At 37.0% G+C, this 25,279-nt stretch overlaps 2 protein-coding genes across 4 annotated transcripts in view; both read right to left on the bottom strand.

Moving 5' to 3' along the window:
- The window catches only part of DYNC1LI2 (dynein cytoplasmic 1 light intermediate chain 2), a 28,005-nt gene extending 22,215 nt beyond the window's left edge, over positions 1–5,790 (bottom strand). Inside the window, exons 1-3 of one of the 3 annotated variants that reach the window (XM_059824813.1) lie at positions 5,681–5,790; positions 4,665–4,738; positions 4,124–4,240 (exon numbers count right to left, since the gene is read on the bottom strand). In XM_059824813.1, the coding sequence (XP_059680796.1) occupies positions 4,124–4,240; positions 4,665–4,738; positions 5,681–5,775 (286 nt within the window). In that variant the 5' untranslated portion in view covers positions 5,776–5,790. The remainder of the gene's footprint in view (positions 1–4,123; positions 4,241–4,664; positions 4,739–5,680) is intronic. The other 2 variants (XM_059824812.1, XM_059824811.1) reach the window with 2 other exon arrangements.
- A 3,129-nt stretch (positions 5,791–8,919) lies between these two features.
- TERB1 (telomere repeat binding bouquet formation protein 1) lies at positions 8,920–25,279 on the bottom strand. The gene is made up of 19 exons (XM_059825041.1): positions 25,246–25,279; positions 24,218–24,328; positions 23,901–24,029; positions 23,296–23,427; positions 22,832–22,892; positions 22,619–22,734; positions 22,358–22,480; positions 21,670–21,822; positions 20,426–20,557; positions 18,937–19,062; positions 17,757–17,914; positions 16,435–16,796; positions 14,852–14,913; positions 13,770–13,862; positions 12,286–12,456; positions 11,714–11,794; positions 10,198–10,311; positions 9,690–9,802; positions 8,920–9,147 (listed from the first exon to the last, which is right to left on the bottom strand). Exons 1-19 carry the CDS (start codon positions 25,277–25,279, stop codon positions 8,920–8,922), a joined length of 2,499 nt encoding a protein of 832 aa, XP_059681024.1.

The raw sequence follows: 25,279 nt of genomic DNA, 5'->3' as shown, positions 1-25,279 counted from the left end.
AATAGGAAATGAAACATCAATGCAGGACTTATCCTCTGCGTTGCAGAAACATCCTTTGTATATTCCCAAAAGCAGAAATCTACCAGTGAATAAAAACCCTGTGAGCTTTCTATGAGTGAAAGGTTATTAATAGGCATTAACTATGTCAATGCACAACTTTCTCTGAAGCAAATATTGAAGTTTTAAAAACCTAACTTAAGTCTACCTATAGCCTGTGGAAGTTTACAATTATCAGCATTTTCATAGTTTCTCCTGTGGCGAGTGCTTTGATCACAGAAAAGATTTTCACACCTTAGCAAGTAACAAAAATTAATAAATATCCTAATTCACTGCTTCTGAGTCACCTTTTTAAGCCAATATCTAAAGGTTTCAAAGGTTTTAGTTTCATAAACACCTTTGTCCTACTTAAGGATTTAGTTTCTGCTTAACATCTAGAATACAGACTGGAAGTAGAATAAAGGTGGAACTGGAATGCAGTTGGAACTATCAGTCAAACAAAATGAATCTGCTAGGAAGACTGGAAGCCCAGCACTCACATTAAGATGTACTTTTAAAAAGAGAGAACATTGTATAAAAATGAAAGGTTTTCCTCCTTCCTTAGAGTGAAGAGGTATGGCTTGTGATTTACATTTGCTACAAATATAAAACACACTTAAAAATACAGTACTGGTTGTTCACAATTTGGCAAGGACTTGATGGCAAATGCAACTTTGTCAGCACCACATCAAGGTCCTAGTTAGTCATATGATGTGAATGTTAACTGGACCTTTCATGGTGGCTATGACATGAGACACCAAAACAGAGCAAACAATTACCAGATCCTGTTGGAAAAGCAGATGCTACTTATTAAGGACTATTAAACTACACTTCTAAATCCTGTCAATATTTCATTATCCCTTTATCCATGAAAAAGGTTTTCCAGCTTTGAGGAACCTTACTGCAGATGGCTGATTCTGCGAACTGCAACTACATCACCCGCATTTATTCAAAAGGTAATTAGATACCCCTTGTCCAAGCTGTAAAGAGAAGCAAAACAGGGAAAAATAATTTTCAAAAGAACTACTTTAAAGATGTTGACAAAAAAACCCCTATTTTCCCATTAGAAACATGTGTACCAGCAGCACTTGGCTCAATCTGGAACAACCAGTTCAACTGGAATATGCATATGATATGACTGAGGCCAGTCCAAACCTGAGGCAAAAAACCAAGACTACTTGATTTTGTTACAAGTAAGAACGCAACAACAGAATAGCTCTACTTCATTGGCACATTTGGCACAGTCTTCTACCTCCTATGAATTAAGATTCTCAGCTCTCAAAAGCAGACTAACCAGCAGAGACACAAGACATTCGCTCATCACAAAGAAAGGCAAAAAATTAAAACTGGCCACACTCCCTAAGAAATTCCACAAACAGAGGACTCTAGGGCCTGAGCTCCAAGATAATTTAATATTCTGAGTTAACTTCACAGCTAGTGCTGGAAGTGCTTTCATCCAGGTGAACCACGGTGTCATGTATGCAGAAGCCATATGCTCCAAGGATATTGTACCTGGGGCTAATGATTTAGGAGAATCCTCTCTCTCTCAGGATTGCTTCTCAGGCATCCCCAAACTTGGGATAGCACCCTAGGAAGGAGATTTTTCATGTAGAGATTCAGTAGTGGACTTATTCTAAGTTATCCTGAGCCCTAAGGACCAAAGTACTCCATGTTACATTGAACGACTAACATCTAACAGAACTGAACCAGCTAATTACCAACGCAGTGGTGATGTGTATCTTGACATCCAAGCTAGGTATCAGCCATTGCCAAGAAACAAGCAGTTGAGAGTGAAAACCAAAAGTTAGTGGGCACCTGTATTAGCCACAGGGGTTCTTCAGAAAAAGAGGTGTTTTCTACGCATTTGTTTAACTTCCTATTAAAAAAAAAAGAACCATTTAATCACCAATCGAACGTTTAGGGAAAAGACAAAAGCAACTGCAAATTAAGATATGCACCTAGCAATCCAGAGTAATTCCAATTCAAATGTAGAGGAAGCCAGATTAAAATATCCCTTAAGGAGGAAGGCGGGGAGGGCATAAGAAGCAAAACAGAAGATCTTCCTTAAGGTTTCCAGAGATGGGTGGTAGATAATGATTCGGCACTATGACCAAAATATTTTTCCTGGACAGAATAAACTCTTCTGAAATTAAGAAAAAAAAAGGCAAAGAGAGCAAAGAAATCTAGCACCTGGGAAAGAAGGTGAAAAGATCTTCTCACTCCACTGCAGAGTTTCAGTTACCAGTGTTGATCTGACACCCCAGAAATCCTTGTGCTTTGCTGTCTTGAATAGGTTGGGGTATAATAAAAAGCAGGTACCCTCAAAAATGAGTATGTGATAGTAGGCTCCTGAATGCCTATCTTCAATTTCTTTATGGCTTCCAAGAATTGTGCGTTAATGACAAAGGCTTCATTCCTAAATCTGTATCTCAGCATACACACATCTAAAGAGTTTAAAGAAACAAACCCAAACCTATCCTAGAGAAGGAAGAGTGTTATCTTTGCCTACTGGGAGGTCCTGACCCACTTTGCTATTTATTTTGCTTGCTGACGACACTGAGACAGAAAGGAAAAAGGCATGTATTATTAGATCCTAACACATCCACTAAAGGGATGCAGGAAGACCTGAATTCTCCAGCTGAGTCTGGTAGCCAAAAAGGTCTCTTTTTTTCCTGCTAGTGCTGCCTGAGTTCTTATGACAGGCTTCTCCTAATCACCTCAAATACTTATCACTTCCAGGTACTCAGGAATAGCCCCAAAATATTTCCAAAGTAGGGACATACTTGAGATTTGATAGACAGCACCAGGAAGAATAGCACAGCAAACATTTTTCTGCTTATAATACAGTCTCCTTTGGTGTTGCAAGAAGCCTGATGTCACACTCCTAATCGTAGGGGATTTTTCCCCTGAAGTATTTATGCAGTACTAAAGAAGATTGTGCATGGTGAGAAAGCACTTACACCAAGAACCTCGAGAAGACAAGAATGGCTCAGCACTTAAAATTACAGCAGAAAAGATTTTTACCAACTGCAAGATTAGGTGGCCACTGAAGACACAGGCAATGTACTCATCCTTCAATTGTGTCTAACTTAGTATCCAAAGACAGTGTATTACCATGTGAGCGCAAGACCAATCTCCATAACAACCAGTCACATACAGTACTTAATCACCCGTGCAAGCTTTCAGTACATTTCCATTTCCAAAATACCGTTACAGGATCTTCCTAGTTCATTTGTTTTCAGGAACATGAATGAACCACCATCATTGCTTCCCTCTTCTGAACTGACAACTCAGAAGGAAGTCATGAATAGGAAGACTGTCCTTCCCTGTTTTTGAAGAAGGAAACTAACACAAAGAGCTCCAGTAGTTCGCCCAAAATAAGACAAGCAGAGGCAGATTTAGGAGCAAGTCTTGCTGTCCCTAACCTTCCTAAAAATAGGAGTATTCTGATTATCAGACCTCCTTTTAAACAGTCTCATGTTGTCATCCCCCTCCCATATAAGAAGGGCAATCATCAACAGCAGCAAAGAGAAAGACAAGGGGCAAAAAGACAAGCTCCAATTTCAGAAAAGGAAATACTAATTCTGGCCTTAAGTTCTGTTCTTCACTCATTCAACTCCAACAAAACTTCTCAGTTACAGTTAACCGAAATTCTGCACACGGCCCCCAGAAGAAAGCACCAAAAACCCACACCCAGAAATCCATACTGAGAACTAAATTCTCATGGAGGTATCACTTACTTTCTACAGTTATCATGTAATCATACCAAATGACAATATATCTGCTAGTAAGTCAACATCAGCAAATATATCTACCCTAAAAGTAAATGGATCCTGAGAGCTGCTCAGGTGTACTTTTTCCTTATACACAGGTCAAGCTGTAAGAAGGGCAAGAGGAAGAATGTACACTGAATATAAAATGCATTTCACTTCTAAGAAATTGATACAGCTTCTAAAAAAATATGGAACAATGCTGGAACCAGCTACTTGGGCGTAACCCAAAATACACTGACAAAACCACAGTTCTAAAAAAAAAGCATGTCAGCTACTTAATTACAGTAAAGAGACTACATATAAAATGAACTTACCATCTCTGTCTTCATCGTGAATATTTAGATACAAGTATTCCAGCCCTCTCCCTTTCTTGCCATGCTCTGCTCCCTGTATTTTAGCCATAAGTGTGGTTTTACCTGAACCATCATCACCTGCCAGTAAGTTTTTACAGGAAAAAAAAAAAAAAGACACTTTCAGCATTAACTTTGACTTTGTAGAAAAGATTTTTCAAAACGCACTTAAATAATCAGAAGTATCCTTGTACATTTTTGGACCATACTGATTTGTTGCTTTCTTTCAAGTATTCCAGCTAAATCCAATTACTTATACCACAGCAACAAGAACGAATCAATTATTCTGTATTACATTCCATTTGTTTAAATATGTTATAAATCTAACAGTGTAAACATAAAAGAAAGTGAATCTATCAGCCTGAAGACAATAATGCTGTAGATCATATGACATGACATAATTTTAACAAACTGATGTGTCAGTTCGTTCACATCATTGTTTTAAACACGTTTTGTTTCTACAAAAACAACCCCAACCACCCAACTGCTTGCATATATTACTTACCAAAAACAAGAATATTCTTGCCCGATGGCAATTTAGATCTTGACCGAGTAGAAACTTCACTCAGTATTGAGGACCTAGAAAAACAGCATCGTTCCTGTTAGAGTGACATGCACACTGACGTGCACACATACGCACGCACATGCACAAACACAACACACGCATTGCCCATTTGACAGCAGTGATGAGCTCAGCAGATCTGCACAGACCAATCCAGTTACATTCATTCTATTTACAAACTAGATACGATGTTACAGTTAAAGATTTAAATTCATTTTAAAAGACCAAAAGTATGCCACCTTTTTGAGAAAAGCCTTTATAATTTCTAAAACACATGCAGTAACACTTTCTTAAGCTTTTCACCCTTATGAGAGGTCACATTACTGCAAAACATTACTTTTCATAGCATGACTAACTCTTCCCGCAAGCCATTACTGCATTTTAAACACAATTTTTCCTGCCGTTATTAGCATTTTTGAAAGTGCTTCTCAGAGAGAAGCGACAGGAAAACAAGAGATCGAGTCTCCGGGAGCCCATCCCGCAGAGCCAAATCTCTCGGGCTCCGCACACTCGCTCTCCCTCACCCTCGCAGCGATGCTGGCCTCACCCCGGCGGGTGCGGGGCTCCCCTCGCACACCCCTCCAGCCCCTTCAGAGCCGGGAAGGACAGCATTCCTCACCGGCCCCGGCGCCCCGGCCGCCGGGCGGGCCAGCCCCCGCCGCGGGCAGCTGCGTGCCGCGGCACCGCCACCCGCCGCTCCCGTCCGCAGGGCCCGAGCGCGGCCCCGCAGCCGGCGCCCACCGCCGCCCCTGCCCCGGCCGAGCAGGGCGCACGCTCCACTCCAGGCCGGCCGAGGCAGGGGCTCACGGCCGCCGGGGAGGGCTGAGGCGGCTCGGCAGAGCAGGGAGACCCCACCGTGACAGGCACAAGCCGCCCGACAGCAGCCGCTCGCCGCCTCCTCCGCCGCCGGGGAGCCGCGGCCCGGGAGGCGCACCCCCCCGCCCGGCGCGGCCGCTCACCAGAGGTTCTGCCCCTCCTCCTCCTCGCTGGGGAGCTCGGCACCGCCGGGCCCGTCCGGCCCCAGCAGCTTCTTCTCCACCAGCACCGGCGCCATCTTGCCAACTGCAGCCACAAAGAGTGACCTCACCCGGGCCCGCCGAGGACCCCGCTCCTCCCTCTCCGCGGCCCGCCTGTGCGGGCGTCCCGCGCTGCCGGCTCCGCCGCGCCTCGCCGCCGCCCCCTGCTCCTCGCGGGCGCCCCGCCGCTCCCAGCCGCGGCCGCGCCGCTTTCCGATCAGGCGGCGCCCGGGCAGCCCCGGCAGCGCTCCCCGCCCTGGGCGGTGCCTTCCGCGGCGGGTGGGGCCGCCGCCGGCAGCGCCCCCTGGTGGCGGCGAGGCGCGGCCGCCGCTGCGCTGCCCGCCCGAGGCGCGGCCCGCCCGAGGCGCTCGGCGCCGCTCCCTGCAGCGGGGCCCGGCGCGGCAGCTGCCGGGCAGCCCCCGGTAAGTTCTCCTGCAGCCGCAGCCGTCCGGGAGCGCCCCCGGGCTGAGCGCGATCTGTCAGCGAGCTGCTGGCACGGGCCCTGCTCCTGCCCTGCCGCAGGTGCTGCGCGGCCCCGGCGCACGGAGTACTGGGTGTAGGGAGGTGAATGAAGTGATGTGTTTAGAGGGCAGTGCCTGTTTTAAGTTATTTCCTACTGAAGCAAGCCTTAACTGCCACCCCAATTCTTACACCCCACCAATAATTTTCGTTCTTCTAATAGAGTTACAGAGCAAGTTCGAGTTTTTCCTCGAAATCTGTCATTCAATTCAGCTTTTCAAAGTGCTAAAATACCGTCCTGGGTAGCTTAAAAATAATTAGGTCACTTTCGGGCTGCTTATGCAATTACATTTTCATGACGCCCATTATGCGTGGATTTCAAAGCATTTTATGCAAGAAAATCAATATAATTCTCAAGATTGTACAGTCAATCAAAAGGGGAGAAAAAGATTAATTGACTTGCACAAATTCACACAATAGGTTTCTGCTTGCTTCTAAGTCCATGACTCTTCCCTTTTGGATTATAGAAGAATGTTTTAATGATGTCTCTTTCAGCAACTTGCATTATGAGAGTAGATGAAGCACCAGAAGAGGTGCTTGACAAGGCACTGCCCACCCTAACTTTGAAATGAGCCCTGCCCTGAGAAGGAGATGAGATTATGGACTCCAGAGATCCTTTCCAACCTAAACTATGCCGAAGATCAGGTAAATTGTCAGTATTGTGACATTCTGACTTTGTGTCAAGTAAAGATTCATGCCTTACGTATTTTCTCCAATTGAAATATATTTAGGCCAGAATAACAGGGATTAGTAATACACATTCAGCCAACAGACGAAATAGCAGCTTGTCTAGACTGGCTTTTGAGTCCTTGGAAAAATACTTTGCAGAGTGTGTAACAGACCAGTCTCCCTGTTGTGCGTACCGCACCTTGGTCATCCTTTTGGCTCCTGTTCTGCAAATACATACGCCAATATTTAACTACGTCTTTGGATGGAGCTATTCAAAGCAGCATCTTCTATAGATGCTTGTGTATTTTAGTAATACAAAAAACAAATATAACAGCTGAAAATATTAGATGTACTTATTATTGGCATCATCTTCACTGCAAGTCTTCCAGTTTTCAGTTATTGTGTTGTGTTTAAGCGTTTAAGCTACATCGTAGTGAAAACCTAGTGCTAATAAGATAACTAAACATTTTCCACAATAAATTAACTATCAATTAATCATTCCTTTATCAGAATAGATAAAAAATACAAATTAAATGCTAAGGCTATCACTGAAAAATCTAGTTACTGAGGTTTTCAAGTAAAGCTTTCTATAAAGACTGTGTAATTAGCAGAAACAGTGGTTCTGCTCACTTACTTGAATAATACACAAAAAATGTCCAACTGTAAACAAAAGCCAAATTTTATCAGTACTTGCATTCTACTTAGTTCAACACTGAAGTATTTTATGTAGGTCCAGGAACGTTACCCCAGTCATTAACATCAGTCAAGAAATACTGCAGCTGAACCACACGCTAAGTTGTCTACCCAGAAGTTCTGAGGTTTCCACAAGCTTTTATTTCAATTTACTACTTTACCAATGTAAGATTTGCCTACTATATGCAGCAGTGTTTAACCATACCTTTGGTATTTTCTGTCATAGATACATTTTTCTGCACGTACAGCACATTAAACACATGACAAAATATTTTACCTGCTTTAAACATTTCACTGATTAAGAGGAAACAAATTCAGACACAACATTAACACTTACCAGGTTCTGACAAAGTAATCATTTTAGCAATATAGCCTTTTCTTACAAATGGTATAAAACAAACTATAAAAAGATTCAAACAGCTAAATCAAATGTTACATAACTCAAACGTTCAAGAAGGTTAAATTTAAAAAAATATTACTGTTAGCTATGTTAGTATTATTTAAAAAATCAACTTATCAAATTACATGTAATTTAAATTTACAAAGCATAACAACTCTGTCAGTGAATGTTATCACTGAAAAACATGAGTCCAAGCCAATCTAAATTCTCTCAGGGCTTGTATAGTTGTGACAATACCTCACTGTTAATAATGCTGTTCTTCAACATTCTGCGACAAAATCCAAAATACTCCTGAAAGAAGTTATTGATGATCTTTGTTTTTTTCTCTTCTCTATAAAATGGAGATAAAAGAGAAAATATAAAGACAAATGTTGACACAGAACACTGCACAACTTTAGAAAACGTTTCAGCAGAAAAACACTTGCCGCTAAACACTCCCACACATATGCAAGGCACAGCAGAAATGCTATCTACTCCATCCATAGCTAGCATCTCTGTGCAAGGAGTGCATGTAGTAAACATGGTGAAAACTGCCAGAGAGATTTTCACAAATTTTCTCATCAGAAAAGAGACTGAACAGAGAAAATACCACCTTCCTAATCAACTTAGCAATCAATTTAGAGTCCTTAACTGAAATTCCTATCCTCTTTGTATCCTGTCAGGTGGCACTGGCAGGTTCAAAGGCTCTCTAATATTTTCCCAGTTTAGTTCTCTCTCTCCAAGCACAAGCCCTGATTGAATTACATCGGAGACCGTTGTAATGCTTTGCGTGCACAGCATTGAACTGACACAAAGCACAGTCCCATGGGCTGCAAATTCTGATAGCCTGTCCTTGTTTTGCAAGTCAATTCAGGGTCAAAAGCTGAAAAATGAGCTGACAGCATAGATGGTTAGTAGAAAATTAAATTAGGATTACTTGCAACTGTAACCTGTAGTATTTCTTGGAAAGATCAACACTTGTCCGTCCTTTCTGAAATGGATAAGACCACAAAATTAAATTCCAGTGATTACCCATTTCTTTCACTCCACTCCAAAGACAATTAATTTCTTCAGTCGTGAAGTCTTTTCGGGTTCTTCTTCTCTTTTTTAAACTTCTTGTGTTCATGTCCAGGGAACATATCTCACCGTTCTGCAAATATTTATTTTTGTGTAATTAAAATTATGTAAATTTACATACAATTTCACATTTGGAAATAACACATTATTACTGACAATACAATCTTAAGTAGTTCTAAAGAAATAATCACTTTGTCAAGATGATAATGGTTCTTCAAGATTTCTTTACTGTCACCCACTTACTGAAATACAGTATTTTCCCATAACCTTTACCTTCATTTCTGTTGTGCCTACATAGCTTATACCTTTAGTATGTTTATTCCTTTAGGTTTCTGTTATTTCTATACTATGCAAATTTTCATTCGTGCAGGAAAAAGCATACCTCCATAGCCATTATTCAGAAAGGACTGTCAGTTGACAAATGCTTAACTCATTTCAGGGATAAATCAGTATGACAGGAGTAGAATCAACAGAGAGGAGTATCTTTTTAATAAGGTTCACTTTGGTACTGGGCTCCTGTTAAAGGTCACTTAAAAAGAAATTATGCAATTCATAGTGATTTTATTTGGACATTTATAAATACGTGAGTGTATGATTAGGCTTTGCATAACTAACCTCATCTTTGTCAAGTGAATATATGCAATTTTCTTTTAAGCGCTGACATTGCTGGTTGCACATTTCTTTGACTCTTTGTCTCTTCAAGTTAGCATCTTGGGTTTTTTGGGAAGCTATGAGATTGTGAACAAGGCCACCTCTTAGTTACTTCAAACTAACTGAAATCTACTGTAAAGCTGAATATAGTGTTGTAAAGGAACATTTCTTCTAATAAACCTGAATATGTAGTGTCACTTTATTAGTAATATCTCATTTTCATTAGATCTTTTTCTCATCATTGACATTAACACAAGGATTATTTATGCATTGGAAGCAAATAGCAAATAATAGGAATAAACTCAAACATGAACAATACAATGCTTGAAGGTACAAGAACTTATCTATTTAAATTCTTAGCCGTTTGTCTCCAATAGCAAGCACAGGTGCTTTTCTCAATGCCCTAACCTAAATGCAAAACTTGATCTTTAAATTATGCTTATTACAGAATTAACTTCCCGGTAATACTCACACTTTTCATATGTAGGTATCAGGTTATAGTCATCAGTCAACCTAATATTTTTCATATGTTCATCTCTATTTGAAGTATCAGGTTTGTTTTTTCTAATTGGAGTCAAAAGAATACCTTAAAAAAACCCAAACAATAAAACATTATGCATCTTTCTTAAAAAACCACAAAACACAGGCAATGTTTTAGGAATTAAAATTTAAGAGGGAACTATCTTTTGAGCCATACTACTATCTGGTCTTGGAAGGAAGACTGGAAAATTCAGTTTACGTCAGAAAATGTTTACTTGCTAAGGGTAATATATTAGTGTAATGGGCTCTTGAGATGAAATAAAGTTGTTGGGGTTTTTTTAAATTTTGAAATTATCTCCATAGCTATCATAGCCAAATTAATTCATTTCTGAATCTGAAGGGGGAAAAAAAAAGTTTTTGGAAATAGGAAACTAAAAATAAATTTCTGATGGGTAGGCTGATTTTTGAAAAGAGCATGTTTTTTAAAGTAATATTAATGTTTTAGAATTTAAGTACTGATTTAGAGAGCTGCTTCAGCATACTTTAAAATTTCTGGTCATCAATCATAAGAAACAGTATTGGTTACTAGCTGATGAATGTAGTAATGTATGACTGTAGTTGGAGCTCTGCAGGAGGTACCCACAGACACTGCATTCTGAAGAAAATTCCTTGTCAATTATGTAACATAATATATTATCTGCAGAATAAGGAAAAAAATTATAACCATTAACTTTTTTGCTACATAACAGAATAAAATACTGTAAAAGATATGTACTCTGCTATTTACAAATGGACAGTTGTTGTGTATTATAAAGAATACCAGTTTTTATGGGCAACTGATGGTTCTGTAAACATAGGGTTCCTAAACTGCACTGCAGAAACTGGTGGAACTTATATTCACTCTTCCATCTCTACCTTGTTAATAACATCTTATTCAACACCTCATAACACAGGACAGGTAAATACATCTCCTGTACTTAATTTTCTGATAGGTTGTTTTCAGTTACTTGCTCTAGTATTGTTGTATACGTTAAGGTTTACCCTTTTAGCTATTTAGCATACAGAGACCGAAGACCTTAGCAGAGCTCCAATCAGGAATAGAAACAAGTATAACAGGATAACATGGCTATAACTGTATAATAGAGTGATGCTGAATCCAGGAACAGGCAACTGCACTGTGTTCTGATCCTGACTATACCTCTCCATTTTAAAAATCAATGCCACAAAACTGAAAAATAGCAGATGGCATGGAAGTAATGCGACAGAATTCAAAGCAGTATCTACAAGCAAGTGCCAGATAACTTCATTGTGAACTAATGTGCATAATGCAATTTCATGATTATAGAACATGCATTTTCTGGCCTATTAATATACAGATTTTTCACAGAATTCACAGGAAAAAAAAACACAACTAATTCCCTATCCACAGCCTCCCATAGTAAAGTCCTGCAAAAGAATTACACAGACAGTAAGGGCTTCTTGCATTTATTTCCAAACTAAGCCCTTACTTTGGAAACTATCCTTTTTGCTCGTAGAAGTTGATGCTTCTGTATGCAGTCTGTCCTTCTTCACTGGGGTCAGCAGTATTTCTGGAAAATATAAGATGGACACCAGTACAAATGCCAGTAAGTAATAACTGTTTAATTTTCAAGATGCCTTCTCTAAACCAGAAAAATATAGGATGCACTTTTGTTTAATTCATTAAGAATTATAAGCCTTTTACATCCATAAGTATGTAATATGAGAATGAAGTGACCTTGTTATGATGTCATATATCCATTCGCACTTATTTCAACTTAATATATTCCTTTCTATTAGTACTTGACTAACTTTGGCAAACAGGGCAGAGTCTCAAAGCCTATAATGAGGATATATCACTACTGCCAAAAAATACACAAGATCCTCAAAACAAAAGTGGCTAGTTCTGATCTCACTTAGTACAAATCATTGGTAAATCAAATTAAATGAGCGAGTTTACAAGAGCAGGACAATCACAATCAGACTAGAAAAAAGTTCAGCATTTTAAATACTATTTAAAACAATAGTTACAACTACTAAAAAAACCATAAATCATAATTACTCTCGTGAGTTGCATATCTACTGTTGTTACAAACAGCCAATTTGCGAAGTTCCTTTTTGTATCTTTCTTCAGCTTCCAGAATGACTTTGTGACGGTCACACTGGTATGGACAACTTTGCAACATCTTGGTAAAGGTTTTACTATTGAAGGACAGTCCTCTTGCTGTACAACCTGGAAAAATAAAAAAAAGGATATTGTAGAAACAGCAAGCATGAATGTTACAGAAGCCATCACAAGGTCCAGCATTCGATTTTGCTCACTACCATCTACAATTTGACCTCCAGTTTTCCATATACACATCTCAAAAGAGGTTACACTTTTATGTATCTTCTTGAAAATACTTACTTCTTGTTTTATACTTGCTCTCAAAAAAAAAAAAAAGTGTTTTTAGCAAGACCTATGGGACCAAGTTATACTACACTTCAACTCCAGAAATACTAAATGAGGCACAGATCCTCTACACAAGTAAAAATATTGGTGGGATGGGAAGAAAGGGGCCTCAGTTCCCTTTGCACATTTATCCAGGAGCCAAAATACATCTTTGCTATACTTTGAAACTTTCTCTGTGTTGTAACAGTTACCTGTGTTAATCTGAATAAATGGTAAATCCAGCTTAGGTATGAATTTCCCCAGAGGAAGCCTTCCTGTTTGTTTTTGAGGACATACCTAGAGTAATTTATGGTTTAGTTATTCTTGGATGTTCTCACAGTTTGTTACGTCAGCTGAAGGAGAACTTCTGCACTGGTACTTATCTGCAATATTCTAGCCTAACATAAAGCAGTGCTAAAGCTCAGGTTTAATTTGGTTTGACAGCTTGGGTTCATATGCCTAAACGATGTTCAAAGGTGGGTTATGGGCTTTTGGGGTTTTTTTTGGCTTTTGGTGTGTTGTGGTTTGTTTTTTTTTCTTTAAATAGAGACAGGCTTGATTACAAAATCCACTTACAAATCCTGAGTACCAGCAACATTCTAATAACCTACCAAAAGACCATGTTCAGAAGTAGAAGATGGAGTGACTGCAGGCTGCAGTCATGGATTACTATAAAACGGACAGCCTGTACTTAATAGGAGTAAGGCAGAGAAAACAGAAGGGCTGCAAAATAGTTAGGAGGCTTAGCAGGGGAATAGATGAGGGAACTAAGCACAGCTACATGTTTTCCCTCCCGCTTTCTGATCAGGGAAAGAAAGAAAACACCCACTCTTAAGTATTCCTGTAAGTAGTGTCATCTTTTAAGCTGTTGTATATTCTGTTTGTTAGTAAATCCACATTAAGATACATAGACTGAAACTGGAATAGATAAGCTTTATTTCAATATTTATGTTTTATTTTAGGGGCAAAAAAAGAAAAGGAAGCAGTTAAGAATTACATAATAGGTAATTGAATAATGTGTTAAAATTTCTGTAATGTCAGTTCATTTACTGCATTGCTGACTCTTTAAGGCTTTTTTTATAGACTCTGAAAGACAGACCTAAGATAATATTTACCTAAACACCTTAAATCTGCCATTTTATAGGATGCAGATGTAGTTGAAGTACTTTTTTCTTCCTTGGTTATCTCCGAGTAGAATGAATGTTGATCTAAATTAGGAAGGAAAAAGACTCACTAAGAAAATGTAACCTATCCTTTGCCGTGGTAATCATGCATCAATACTCAATTGTATTTTCTATTTGTTTAGTTTACATAACAGCAGAAAATTAAAAAAAAAATTCCTGAAGTTACATGGATCGCATTTACATTTTTGTAAATCCAGAATAATTACATTTAATTCAGTGCTTTTTCATCACTCTCCCAAAGCATACTACTTCAACTTGAACACAGCACAATAACCCTGTAAACTTATACTGCTTAACTAAGCCCTATAAACTTTATTTCTCTTTGGAATCAGATGCTGAAAAACGTGATGTACTGGAATAATGCTTACTCTCCATTTAAACAGGTATAACCTGGAGATCAGCTTGGTCACCTATAAAGCCACCATTCTGGCAAATACTTCTCTAATGAATAATAATAAATTTTATAAATTAACAGGAAACTAAATTATGAATAAAGATTTGATTGAACAGATACCAATTCTCAAATAAATACATCAGACTAAGAAGATAAATGTTTTTCAGATTTGCATTGATCAAAAAGATGTTCAACATGTAGGAACAGCTTCAGGCAAAAGTCACTCTTAAGGTAGGTTCTATCCCCAGTCTTACAAGTACAGAACAAAACCAGCGTCCTTATGCATTTTCTATTAATGGCTTTCATTGTTCAGTACAGATTGCATTCAGACTTAACTTAAAACATTTATCTGTGATACATTCATTTGAACAGTTAAAATCAATTAAAAAAAGAAAGCTAAAATATGTATTAGAAGAAAAGTAGAATAAATATTCTCCTGGTAAAATTGTATAAAATTCCAAAACTATGCAACCAATTAAATGATATTATACATAATGTACTCTGTCATCTAATGATATATAACATCTGATAAAAAGTAGTGACAAAAGTACACAAAACTAACTAAAATCACATTACGAACAAAATTATTTAAGAAAGGAATATGTTTAGCTATTTGTACCTGATGTGCATGTCTGTTTCATATTTTTAACAATCTCTGCTGGTTGTTTAAATAAGTGTTCACTGGGAAGATCAAAACGTGAACAAATTAAAAAAATAAATCAAACTTTACAACATACATTTACCTGTAAAGTAATACACACAGTCCAAAAGCAAAACAAAAAACACATTAAATACATAAAGGACAAAACTCTAAAAGATTTATTCTAATTATCCCAATTTACTGAGCTTGTAGTATCCAGCATATAACCATTGTGTGTTAGAAATCTATTTACCAGAGATCTGTGATAAGCATTCCTTGCAGTGCTTTCAAGGGCTTCAAAATACTGTAGCCTTCACCAGATGTAGCAATTGCTCTAAAAGGTAATTGGTTTTCTTCTTTTCTTACACTGATTAACTTTTATGCAACCAACATGCTCCTATGATATGGTGATCATGCATTTTTCTATGTCATTGACTACTTCCAAAAGCTGCAGGAGCAAGGAGCCTAATCCATGGTTATGCTTGGGTAACTCCTGTTTTCACACAAATAGATATGCAAGGAGAGCGCTTTTTTCCCCAAAAAAAAATTTATTTCTTAATAGTTTTGTGCTTCAGAGGTCAGAACAAAAAAATAAAGCAGCTGTGTGAAACTATGCTAATCGGTAGCAAAGCAAAATTTACTTGAATGTACCATGGAAAATATTCTAGGCTCTTGATAATTTTTGTGGTAGTTGCAAAGTTACAATATAATGCATGCAAGGAAACTGCATAGCAGCAGGGTGCAGCCAGCCACATTAAAAAAAGCACAATGAAATTGTGGAACTCAAAAAAAGGCGAAACGTAGTTTTGTTCACACTCTCTCATTGCCTGTCTTGAGGGATATTCCATAAATAAAGTCAAGAAAATGGAATCTGTATTTATCCTTGCAAGTTGCCTATAATTAATTTTTTGTTTATCATTAAGATAACCATAAGAAGCAAAAGAAAAAGAGGAAAGTAAGTATTTGTGTGAGAGCAACGAGAAAGAGAACAGTGAATGACTAAGCAACGCTGTATCTTTCTCTTCCCATGCAGGGAAGCAATTGAGTATGAGAGGAGAAAAGCGGGGCAGGGGGGAAGCTAGCTTTTTTCCCTAGTTTGTAGGCACTCCAATTTCAATTTTTGGCAGAGCAGTTCTGTAACTGCTGTTTTCCTAGTAAGTGCATATTACAGAAGTCTTTGTGGTTTCATCCAAACCAATGGGTCAAATCTTGATCTACTGCATCAGTAAGAATTTTGAGGCAAAAGCTATGGATGCTTTTTCATCACTACATTGAAGGCATTAGAACATGGCCTGTAACAGGCTCTCTATAGAATCCATCAGAAGCCTACCATTCAGAGAAAAAGATCAGAAGCTTGTGTTACTACAATGTCTATAATCTTTGATCTGTAATGTCAAAAACACTTCCACAGAATATTCTCTAGCGAGCCACCAAAAGGCTATGTCGTTTCACTAGGAGAAAAAGACATATTTAGCAACAGATAATTTAAAACACTGACATTCAATTTGGAAATTACTAAAGAAAAGCAACTTGGTGTTTCTGCTTAGGTGTAAGATACTTACCTTACTTGAAGAATAGACTGATTTTTTACACAAGCAGTTTTGTCATTTATACTGTGACTCTGAAGTACACTGTCTCTTTGCAGTTCATTGACTGAACATCGAATATTACTCTGTTCACTTTGTCTAGTAGAAGCATTTACGGGATCCATAGTGTTCACTATTTCATTTTTCAGTGGAGAAGAATTTACAGATGAAGGAAGAACCTGATCATCCAACTTAGAGGTCAACTGTGGACAATGTAATTCTTTATGTGTTCTTTCTATATACGTTTTTGGATCAGCAGGATTCACTTCATAGTATTTTGATGCTTCAATATTGGCTTCTGAAGATCTGTCTACAAATACTCCTCCTTGCACTCTTTCCTGTAGTGAAAAATACTATTTAACAACTGTACGAGCTCTATAAAAATATTAAATAAATCTAGTAACAAGATTAACTAGGACAGACCAGTCTAACTCTGAAGGTAAAGCAAATTCCAGAGAAGCCTCAAAAACCCCTGTGAGTTGAGAGCCCACAAGACAGCAGTACTGCTGAAGGTGTTGAAGGAGTAGTTACTAAGTTATAGTTTCAGGCCGAAGCAATGGATTTGCTACTAATAGAATCATTTAGGTTGGAAAAGACCTTTAAGATCATCAAGTCCAACGGTTAACCTAGCACTGCCAAGTCCACCACTAAACCACATCCCTAAGCACCACATCTACCCGTCTTTTAAATACCCCCAGGGATGGTGACTCAACCACTTCCCTGGGCAGCCTGTTCCAATGCTTGACAACCCTTTACAAGGCACTTCTAGAAATGAAAAGATTTAATTAAACTTAAGATCCAGCTAAATAACTCAAAAACTTGCTGTTCCACACCCAGAGATACCAAATACTTATACAGCACATGGGAAATATGAAACAACTTTATTTTAGTTTAGGTTCACATTTTCCATTATCATCTATCCCATCATAGCTGTACAGTCATGGGCATTTCATGCATGCAAATATTAAAATTATAGATTCAAATGATTGGCAATTAAAAGTAAATCCAACTCTTTTTCTCCAACCTAAATGGTCTAAATTTTGTAGAAAATCTGGCTTTATAATAAACGAAAATCCATAAAAATACAGATGCCTGCACTCTCTGATTGCCCTGCATACTTCTAACTTTGTGTGACATACAGTTATGGTAAAAGTTGCAGGTTGTAGTTTCACACACATCCAATGTTTTCCCTACTTCTCTAGCTCACACTGAAATTATCTTAAGGGATTACTTTCTATTTCTCCCTAAATTCTGGAAAGATTTGCTTAGTTTTATCCTACTTCGGTAAATAGGCCAACCTCATCATGGACTTTTTCAATCAAGCTTATTCTGTGTAAAATTTCTTTTGCTTTCTTCCAGTAGTCTTGTAGACTTCTTTTTCTGACTTGCACGTCCAACTCTTCTGCATTGTTCACGTTTAATGAATTATCATTTATTTTCAGGGACAATTGCTCAGCTTTATAAAATATAAAACAGTATTAATATTCCAAGTTTTATCAATGAACCCTTAATAAGTATGTATTACATTTTAGTATGCTGAGGGACAGCCCCAATAATTTAATGCAAAATATAACTTCTGAATAATAATTTTCATGTAACTTCATTTAAATTTACACATAAGTGTTAATACACTTCAAATATGAACTGCAGTTACAAGAGGTGAGCTTGCAATTATAATTACTATAAGCTGTTTACACAGTGATGCTGTGCTCTAAAAAATTACTTTACCATGGACTTAATGGTCCTCTGTAGGTCTATAATGGACTCTATAGGTCCTTTACCAGTATGGGTTTCTGATTTTTTTTAAAAACAACTCCATATTAATAGACACTGAAAATTACCACACCCCTTCAATCTTAAACAAAACTCTCAGTTATGTTTTCAGTACAAAAATGTAGATACATGCTTTTTGCTAATTATCAATTGCATAATACCTTCCATGCTTTAGAGATTAAAGGACAAGGTGTCTTTCTGTTTCACTGGTAGTATAATACAGTTAGTAAAAAAAACTTAAACAGGATACTTCAAAATACACCCTACTTCAAAAATAAAGATCAAGATTTTTTAATATTGCAAATTAATTGTAGTCATGGTGATTCCGGGCTTGATTATCTACTGGTTTTGTCTCTATATACAATGGTACATACCCAGGAATAGAGCACCAATTGCGTGTTAAATGACAATGTTAATATTTTGTACGTAATTTATAGATGGGAAAGCTTTTAAGAACTGGCCCTACATACACAGGTTTCACAAATGCATTATTGCAACACTGTTGGAATTTTTCCTTTTCTTTTTTCTGCCCAAATGCCATAATCAGTCCATGGTGGCAAATACGCAACTTTTCTGTAGAAAACAAACATCTCTTGGAGTACACAGAAATACAAAGCTGCTACAGTTAAAATCATTTAGAAAGTCAACAGAACTTAAAGATGGAAATCACCTCGGTAATTTTTGAAGCAATAACAGTAAGCTTACTCATTTGTTTGCAGTTTTGCAGCACAAAAGTAGCAGCTTTGTTTAGTTCCTCATCCTGAGACTCGGTTAATACCTGAATCATGAGTGGAAGACCGTTGTTCTGGAGCAGTTCACACTGGTTTTCTTCTAAAATAGGATATTGTAAAGAATAATAGATTGGTTTCAACCTCATACACACTTAATCTTACAGTAATTTTAGAAACTAATACTAGTAACTTTCAGGGAAATTCTGAAAAAGAGATTTTCATTATGGATCCAAGCATGCTGTAATGACCTACTACCTGGGCTGCAGCAGAAGCATTCTAGATCACATAGGATAATTTGACCATAGCTCCAAGTTCTTGTACGAAATCTGAAGGAGGACTGAGACAAATTATGAGAGGGATATCCAAACTCATTAAATTGTCACCTAAAATATTTGAATTATGGGTTCTGCATTTCTTTTCCTCTGGTGTATACTCCTGAAGTATATACACTACATTTATGTAAGCCCTGAAGTGCAGAAATATCAAAAGCTTGAAGTTTATAATTAGCAAAACTCTAATGTAATTAACAGTTTAATCCTGGTCTAGCTAACCTGTTTCTCCTCGTTAACTATGTAATTAGCTGAATTTTTTTATTGTGATCTCATTTGCAGTACATATTCATAAAACTGACAACTTTCTAAAAATAGTTCTTTGTTGTCTAAACTTGATAAAACAAAACAAAGAAATCAACAAAAGATGAAATAGGATTATTTTGTCAGTGTTGACATTTTAAGAGAAGCTTTTATTCTGTTGGTTTAATCACATTTCTATTTGAAAGACATTTTCCATTAAGCTTTGTTTCAATTAATTCTTCATGAAAAAGCGTCTTTTAAAAGATCAGATTTATGACCTACTGAGCTAATTATTGAACTTGTTATTGACATTTAGAGGACAATAATCAATCAGGATTTTTGAACTTAATCCCTTTTTCTTGCGTTTCTGAACATACATGAGGAAAAACAGTCGTATAAATAAGCAATGACCAGTATCTCGCATCTTCCCATTCTGTTTGTTTGTACTACCATAAAATACCAACTTAAGCGTTATATTTTCATACTGTTACATAGCTTTTTAAAAAATTAATAGCTGTGTAAACAGTGGACAGAAGCTGTATATATCAAGGGCCATTAAAATAGAGCTCAAAAAAGACTTCTTTGGTATGTATGTATTGTAGTAGTTTTCAGGTCTGAATGAATTTTACCCTGTGATACCTAAGCCCGGCTCTGAATTCTTGCATAACAGTCTACTTTTTCTAAGCTCTTAAAGATACTATTTGCAAACAGGTTTTAAAATTTAAAGATGGAACATTATAGCAAACATTTTTTTCTGAATATGAATATTACATTATTTAATAAAACTTTCCCTCATGTTCCAGTCTTGAGGAAATGACACTGTTGAAGTAGTTAGTGTATGAGAATTTAGTAGAAACTGTCAGAAAAAAAAAAAGAGAAAAAAAATCTTACCACAAACTTCAGTACAGTGTCCAATTGCTAGAATAATACTAATTTTTTCTCCTGTATCCAGAGTGTCATTGGACAGCAGCTTCAGTAGCTCTGACACGGTGTGATACTTTGTCAAGACAACACCCATGGCAGCTATTATGTTAAAAATAATTTGAAGAAAAATAATCTAGGTATATAGGCATCACCCACTAGGTATTAGGCATCACCCAAGTATAAAATGCTGTTTTTCAAGGGAACTCTACAGACCTCTAAAAGCCTTGGGCCTGCACAGTCTTCTCTCTCCTTCAACATTTCACATTACCACATCCCTCCTACGGCAGTAATTCTGCCCATGCTACTCCCCATATCCAACACTGCCCTTTCTCCCAGATTGTGCTGTACAGAGATGAGGTAGAAGAACTGATGAACAAGGGCTTTGCAATGTGCACCTCTGCTGAGCTTCCTCACATCCTTTATCAGCTCCAGAATAGAGCAAGAAAGAATAGAATAAGGTTTGGCACAGACTGCCTGCCACAAAAAGAGCTAGAAATGTTTCTGGTAGCGGGCAACCTCTTCCGGAAACTGGGAACGCCACTGCTACTACATACCTGCTGAAACCTAATCCTGTCACATATCAACTTATTTGAAACTAGGCTCAAAACTAGTGCAGGCATATGCTTTTAAACTTTTTTGAACTTCCGTTAGCAAGCACTTATGGCAGAAGTGTCAAATACAGTATATCATGGCCAACAGCACAGATTCATCAGGCTCACAGGTTTCTCAAAATCTTCTGATGGAATACACAAAGACCTCATGGGGATAGCACTATCCAGACAGTAAACGAGAGTAAAGATGTATTATGCAGACATACCACATTTGTTCAGCTCCGCGCCTGAGTTACTAAAGCCTCTTAAAGCTTACAGCGCTTATTAGCTTAGGCATAGGCCTACAGAAACACAGGTGCAACTCCAGGATCCAAGATGACTGCCACACCTAGTTCTCAGCTTTACTTACACAAAACTAGCTCTAGTATCTTATTTTTAATTTTCAGTAGAGTTTAAATTTCACTATGTTTATTTTAGCAACAATGGGAAAGTAACCCACCTCAGATGAACTGAATCATTCCCCACATACATGTTTGAAATTAAAAAAAAATCTACAGTATCAACTGGGATCTATATAACTTAATTGCACCAAAACCAGCCTTTAAAAATTGCATTTTAAAATTACCATATATAAAAAATGGTAGCAGTCTTTTCACTCACAATCATTAGCAATGCAGGCATCCAGAGTCTTTGTTACTACTACTGCAAGTTTTGTGCTTGAGTGACTCATACAGGAATCATGCATGAGCTTGATGAGAACTTTAGCTAATGTATCCAATCCTCCAACAGAAACAAAATACTTCTGCACATATGCTTAGTAAAAAAAAGAAAAAAAATGAGTGTGAAGTAATACAAGTTGCAAATTGTTTTTGCATTTTATCCATTAGGCTCATCACAATTTTTCTGTGCATGTATTCATCATCACAATTCCACCCATACAACATAAGTTGGATACATATTAATCTCGAGAAATGTAGCGTTTCCTATTTTATAAGAAAATTACATGGCCCTAATATATCCATACAAATGGCAAACATTATGCCCAAGTTCTACCTAAGTCTTTGTTTTTAGAGATGTAATAATGACTTGTATTTGTAAAATACTTTTATTCAAAACAGCTTCCAAATAGGTTTTACTGAACTTTACTAAATGTAGCCGGTTTGTGGCTATTTGTGAACTTAAGCACAACATAGTGTAAGTAAAGATGGTGGAATATAGTTTTCAGAGTAAAAGTTGGAAGAACAGCAAATGAATTTGTAGAGATTGACAAAAGAAATCAAACATTTAACTATTGAACTAAACTTACTTTTACAAAAGAAAAACTATTTAAAGCTTGAGCTGCACTTACAGTTATTCGCAACTGTGAGACCAACAAATGAACAAATAGGACGAACTATCTCAGGCTCCATGCAACTTTCGAGCCACTCTTTGGCATATGGAAAAACTGAACAGCAAATGTTTTGATTATCTTCTGGAAAAGTAAAACCAAATAACCTCAAATCAAAATGTAATATGAAATCTCAGTTTAATAGTAAAAATTAAAACAAACTGTTGCCACTTTGGAGAAATACTTTAAATTTTTTTTCACAATTTTAACAGCCACACTTACCATTCTGAGGATTGTTAACACATGCACAGAGAGTACTGCATACTGAAGACCACAGCTGATAGCACTGATTAGTATTTTCATCTGACAGATTCATCTCAGATGTGGAAAGAGTTGTTCTGTTAAGGACAATGCAAACAAGTCCCAAACAGTCAAGCAAACGTAAGTCCTAAATAGTCTACCATTTTTCTGTTTGAATTGCAACTATTTGTTTACCTGAATAACTGCAGCAGAAGACCAATGCAGCCTGTATCTCTGACATAAGTTTGCCCACTTTCTAAAAAGACACATGCAACTTGAGACAAAATCTTGAAGTCAACTTTATTTTACATATATACATTCTATTTCCATTTCCTAAGCATGTGTCCCCCCAAAAAACAAATACAAAATGTTGCATTTCTTTCTATGTCTATTCTTTTCTGCACATTGTCAGAAACTACTGGTTTGCATTATATTTTTTGTAAACTATAATTTCATTTTTAGAAGTAAAATACTTTCTGCTATTTAAGGAAATCCCAGTGAGCGATGATCTACACAATTCAGGTTCAGTTACATGCAACCACTCATCTTTGTAAGTTAACTTTACCAAAACATTACTGAGTGTTCCAAATTTCTGTACTACAGATAAGCAAATAGAAAAAAGTGCTGTTGTAACACAGAAAAAAACCCAAAAAACTTACTGTTATTTGAAACCAGTACTAAGATGACATAAACAGACATTCTTTTCAAGTTCACACCAGAATCCTTATTAATTAAAAATAAAATGAGGTCTTCAAACAATGCAGAAGTACACAAAGTTTGTTGACAATAAACTGAAACCAGAAAATTAAAAAAAATTAAGTCCTAAACGAAGCCATTCATAATCCCAAATTATTTTTGTAATATAGTAACTAAAGTCTCAGTTGCATCCAGTATGTGGCAAGTGGAGACAAAACAGGACTATAAAGTGACTGAGGGCTTCCTCCTGTAGTCAGTTCTAAACCAACCAGGACCTAGGCAAACTTTGGAACAATCCGAGTCATTTAACAGTTGCTGCTGAGGAAGAGAAGTAGTACAGCTGTCTGGTATTATAAAGACGTGCTGTCTACATAAATCAACAAGGTGTTTCTCCAAATCGGGGGATGCACAGTAAAACAGTGGCACCTTTATTACCCCTTGCTCGAGCTGGTAATCTTGTAATCTGATTTTTTGAGACAAAAAAAATAATGGAGAGAAAGCACAAGCAGAAGTAATAACATGGGATCATAACTCACTCAGAAATACAAATAAAATTCCTTATTATTACCATTACTCTCTACTATAATTCCTAATGTAAATAAAGCTGCTTCCTTTACTATGCAATGAACACTTGACTTTGCAAGATCATTTATAAACATCAAACCACCAATTTCTCGAAAATATTCGCTTGCTTCACCTATAACAGAAAAAAGAACAAAAATTAAACTTTTGCTTTTGTTTCTTTATAAAATTAAAACCTTCCAAGATTTTATAACTTCAAAACTTATATCCTTTAGATATTTTTTTTCACAGTGACAACCAGCTTCTTAACATATACTGTGAACATAAATAATTGCATTGTTTCCAAGGAAAAACACTTCTTACTGTTTTGTTGACAAATGGAATAAATAGTGATCAAAGCCTCTTTCTGAGATACAGGGCAGTCCATCTGATATTTAAGGCATTCAAGCAGTAAGTTCAGATCTGTTCTCATATCTAGGAGCAAACAAAAAACGTCATGAAAATTGTCAACTTTTCTTTATATTAATCTATTTAGTATTACAATAAAACTGCCAAAAAATGTACTACATATTTGTATTATAAAGAAAAAAAAAGTGAGCGAAAATGCAGCTACACCACTTCTATCCATCTATAAGTAACAAACATAAACCTAAAAATATTCCTCTCCATAGTTTGTTATTTAAGCATAATTTCTTCCTTTGCTAAAGTAACAGCACGCTTTTAGTACTTCTGGCCTTTAAATACTAGTAACCGTTAGTAAATGTGCTGTAAATTACTAAATATTAAATTTGCAATTGCAAGGTGTATTAAGTGTATTTAAGTGAATAATACAGAACCATGAAAATATTCAGAGTGAATAGGCAAAGAATCCAGCAAAGCAAGGCTTGCTGTATGATACTGAATTACAGAAGACAATCACTTATCACAGCAGCTAGAATCTTGAATCAGGTTGTTGGGTTAGTAAGTTAACACAAAGCATTCTGGGCACCTACTTACAACCCTAGGTAGGTAAACCACTTTGGGAATCTGTTTCTTAGTCTTTTGGGTAAAATAAAAAGACTTGTTTGATAATTATTTGCAACAGTAAGAGCAGATATTGTATACTTTAAACACTTGTAAGGTTTGGGGTTTCCTAAAGAAGTTAAAATACAATAAAAATGTGGGTAAATATTAGCAAAAAAAAGTGACTTTGTGGTGCTATTATTTACCATTTGAAAGTTTGTTATTAGATTTGCCCTTTAGCTATCCAATACAGAATCAAAAAAATAGGCAACAAGGAGAAAGAACAATTCCCTGACAGCTCACCACCCCATGACAGACCTATCACAGCCTACTAAAACTTTCTAAAATTGATGCAGATAATAAATGACAAATTATATTAGGTATCTTACCACACTGTTTTTTCTGCACCTTTTGAATTTCCAT

Source organism: Gavia stellata, chromosome 15 (genome assembly GCF_030936135.1).
Source record: "Gavia stellata isolate bGavSte3 chromosome 15, bGavSte3.hap2, whole genome shotgun sequence".
Taxonomy (NCBI): domain Eukaryota; kingdom Metazoa; phylum Chordata; class Aves; order Gaviiformes; family Gaviidae; genus Gavia; species Gavia stellata.
Note: the sequence above shows the minus strand (reverse complement) of the source record. Positions and strands in the feature narration are given on the sequence as shown.

What these genes read in the sequence shown, in the direction of transcription:
- TERB1 (XM_059825041.1), bottom strand. Translation starts at nt 25,279, where the DNA reads ATGGAAATTCAAAAGGTGCAGAAAAAACAGTGTG. An exon ending in CAGTCTATTCTTCAAGTAAG is followed by an intron (nt 14,914 to 16,434) that starts GTAAGTATCTTA and finishes TGATCTTCCCAG; the next exon opens with TGAACACTTATTTAAACAAC. An exon ending in ATTCACTTGACAAAGATGAG is followed by an intron (nt 9,148 to 9,689) that starts GTTAGTTATGCA and finishes AAATATTTGCAG; the next exon opens with AACGGTGAGATATGTTCCCT.